General features: G+C 51.7%; 1 protein-coding gene across 1 annotated transcript; it reads right to left on the bottom strand.

Moving 5' to 3' along the window:
- Positions 1–763: 763 nt before the first annotated feature.
- ARC (activity regulated cytoskeleton associated protein) lies at positions 764–1978 on the bottom strand. Its single transcript, XM_009640090.2, has one exon. It carries the CDS (start codon positions 1976–1978, stop codon positions 764–766), a length of 1215 nt encoding a protein of 404 aa, XP_009638385.1.
- Positions 1979–3702: the final 1724 nt, after the last annotated feature.

The raw sequence follows: 3702 nt of genomic DNA, 5'->3' as shown, positions 1-3702 counted from the left end.
TGTGCAGAAAAAAGGGTGGAATTTGCCTCTGCACTGCAGTGGCCTTGATTGGAGTGAGCAGAAACTAAGACAAGAAGTAAACCAGTAAGAGCCTCTTGAGAGGAAAAACATTAAAGCAGGTATTAGGTGCAGTGAAATGAAAAACACTAAAAATAATCCAGATTCTTAAAGTTTTCAGTACCTGAAGTCACAATATTTCTTCCAGAAAAAATAAAAAAAAATATTGAATCCTTTGGAGCAAGTAAGAAGAGGAGATTGCCAAGTGCACAGAAGCCCAGTGGTAAATCAGAAATGGACAAGGGTCAAAAGAAAGATGTCTCCTCAGGACAGGGACACCTCTTCAGAAGAGGGAGGAGAGAAGAAAGAGAGATCCAGATGGGTAGGAACCCTCAGCCAATTGCTGCACTTGTATGAAGTCCTTGAAAGCTGCCAGCACTAAGCGGCTGCCTCTGAAGTTGGGAATTGTCTCTAGTTTCTTGTCAGGGATCTTATAAAATTGTCCGTTCCCCACAGTGGTGCAAGCAGTATCTCCAGCACCACCGTATTGCATGGCTCAGGTGAGGTGGGCAACCACATCCTAAGGTGCCTCTCCCCCATCGCCTCCCTCCCCCCACAAGCAAAGTTAATTCCTCTGCTATGGGCTGTTGGACTGAGCACACCTCATGTCTCGTCTCAGCCAGAACCTCTCTCCAAGGAGAAGCTTCCTAAATATGCCCCCTTCTCCCTTTCATGTAACCCAGACTGCTGCCTCCCTTGGACTAGCTCATATGACGGTAGCTGGTGGGCTAGGGGGCTCAGGTTGAGTCCCATTGCTTGGCACGGGACTGGCAGTAGTTGAGGGAGGCACACTCTCCACAGAATCTCCTGACTGAATCTCAGGGGTCCTCTGTGGGCTGGGCTCCTCAGAGTGGTCCATGTTGCCCTGGACTTCCTTCCCTCTTTGGATCAGCTGCTCTAAGGTCTTGGGCAAGGGGTAACTCAAGAAGCGCTTCAGTTTGGGCTGGAGGGTGCCTACCACATACTGGATAATTTCCTCCTCATCTGCATCAACATAGAGGGTCTGGTACAGGTCTCTCTTGCGCCAAAGGAACTGGTCCAGAGGCTCCCCCTCTTTCTGGGGCAAATCCAGCTCCCTTTTGATAGCATCCCTAGTCAGAGTTCCCTCGCTGTACTGCAGGAACTCCTTCTTGAACTCGACCCAGTTCTTGACAGAATCCTGCTTGTATTCCCACCACTTTTTAGCTGGGCCGTTCATGTGGTTTTGAATCTGAGACAGCCAGTACTCCTCTGTTCCACCCACCTGCTTTAAGTATTCCTCCAAGTGGCTCAAAAACTCCCGGGGATCCTCAAAGACCTGGGTCTCCACTGGGGAGGCTGGAGCATCCTCTGACACAGAGACCCACTGGTAGGAATCATGGGCCTGGGGGATGCTGGGCACCTCCCCGGGAGGAGGGGTCAGCGCATACATTTGGCTCATATCAAGGGCATAGTCATAAATCTCCCCCTCACTTGGCCTTATCTCTGGGCCTCCCACCCCAACGGACACAGTCTGCTTGCCATGGTCCCCAGGACAATATTTGCCTCCCATGGACTCCAGGCGGTCCGCCCACTTCTCCAGACGGAAAAATACCTCCTTCCAAACATTCATCTCTCTCTTGACCCACCTCTCCAGATGGGCAATGGTCTCCTGGCACCTGGCCAGGCAGGCCTTGATGGACTTCTTCCATCTTTGGTTATCAGTTGGGACATGGTCCTCCAAGTTATTCTCTAACTTCCCCACTGATTTCTGCAAGCCTTTCAGCTCGCGCTCCACCTGCTTGGAGACCTCAGACAGGAGGTGCCGGTGGGTCCTCCTGACATGCTCCAACATTTCTGCCCTGCATTTCCCTATCTGCAGGATCACATTGGGCTTGTTGGCAACTCCACGGTGCCCCTGGAAGGAGTGGATGCCCGCATTGGTGACATTATCCAGCTGCATGGCTCCGACCGTGCGAGTGTCAAACACAGAAAGAACTGTGTTGTAAGCCCTGGCACTAGAGCTGACTCTCAAAAACCCCACCACAACACTTCCCGAAAGACACACAGAGACTTTTAACCCCCCTCTAAGGACTTTTCAACACAAACACAACCAAATCAGATATCACCGCAGAGCAAGATGTTCGGTCCCCGTGGATCCCAGAGAGAGTTGTAGGCAAATTTCTCCCGGTGCCCAGCTGGAAATGCCGGTCTCACGTGCTCAGGGTGTCCCAGAGAGAGCCAGGATCCTCCAGGAACAAGGAGAGAAGTTGGCTAAGATGTCCAGCCCCACACGCGTGCCTGCTACCTGCTCGTCCGGAGCTGAAAATCTCGAACAGCAGAGTCCTCGCTGGAGAAAAACACACAGAGATGCACACAGAAGCTGGAAGCTGCTGCAAAAATCCCGGTGATTTCTCCTCTGGTAAACTTGGCGAGTCAAAAGAGCTTTCACTAGAGATGCAAAGAGCTGCTTCTCTTCCCTGTCTGAACTGCCACTAGTCCAGGCTCTTCCATCTACTTATACCCCACACAGCTCAACATGTGGGTGGTGCCCTGCCTCCTCTCGCACTCTCAGCGCAGCGTTCATTGGAGGAAAAGCGAGGCCGGTGTCTGTGGCAACCCAGATCTTGGCAGCCTCCCCTGGCTTCCCACCCCCTCGCGCACGCCCCCAGACTCGACGCGAGAAGCACTTGAAAGGTGCTGGAGACAGTTGGACAGATGGATGAGTAATCGCACCTTCCGCCTTTCAGATTGCAGGAAAAACACTTATTCATTCCACAACTATTTACTCAGCAAGGTCAGCATTAGCATGCTTCCCCTGGCAGGACTCACAGAGGGGGGGGGAGATGAGGAGGAATTCGGTGTGTCACACCAAGACAGACGCCCCCGGGCCCCCCGCACACCCTCACATGCATGCGTATACACACACAGAGTGAGCTCACTCCTAATGCAAATGCTTGGAAATGGTGGTAAATCAGCAGGACGGGAAAAAAAAAAAGAGAAAAAAGAAAAGAGGAGGGGGGAAGAAGAGGGGGAAATACTCAAAGGAGCCACTTCAGTACAAACTGGAGCACTCTGGACTCTCTAAATCATTGGTAGGTGGGAGTCATCCCCACTGCTTAATTGCACCAGACCAACTGCTATCTTGGGAATATTCAGTAAGGGAGGGGGACGGCATCCTGGTTTTTACACCAAATTAAATCCGCCCATCAAAGCCTGTTCCGTACTTAGCTTGAATCAGATGTTTAATCAGTTAGCCAACCCACAAGCGCAGATGAAGCTACATTTGTTCTTTGCTCTTGACAAAGCAGGAAAAGCCAACCATAAAAGGAGTCCCCGGGTCTTATATAAGCCAGAGATAAAGGATTCCCTAATCCGAGAGAGTTCCCTGCCGGAACACCCTCGGAGAGGTGTTGAGGACATCCGGGATTTCTTGTCCCCTCTCAGTGACAGTGGCCGGAGGCAGTGGGGTGCTGATTCATTAATATCACCTAAAAAGGGGTTTCAAGCCTGTTACCAGTGGGAAGGTGCCTTGCCTCCGCTCAGGGTGGTGGGCAGTGTGCCAGGCAAGCTTAGGGTGGGTTTCCAGTCCCACAGCTCATGGCCACATGTTTCCTGGTGGGACTGAAGCCAGCTTGGTAAGAGAAAAATGCAGAGAGGATGGATGGGCTTTCAGTGAAGTCCTGC

The sequence above is a fragment of the Egretta garzetta genome, unplaced genomic scaffold, assembly GCF_000687185.1.
Source record: "Egretta garzetta isolate BGI_Z169 unplaced genomic scaffold, ASM68718v1 scaffold495, whole genome shotgun sequence".
In the NCBI taxonomy this organism is placed as follows: domain Eukaryota; kingdom Metazoa; phylum Chordata; class Aves; order Pelecaniformes; family Ardeidae; genus Egretta; species Egretta garzetta.
This window is presented reverse-complemented; position numbering and strand designations above follow the sequence as displayed.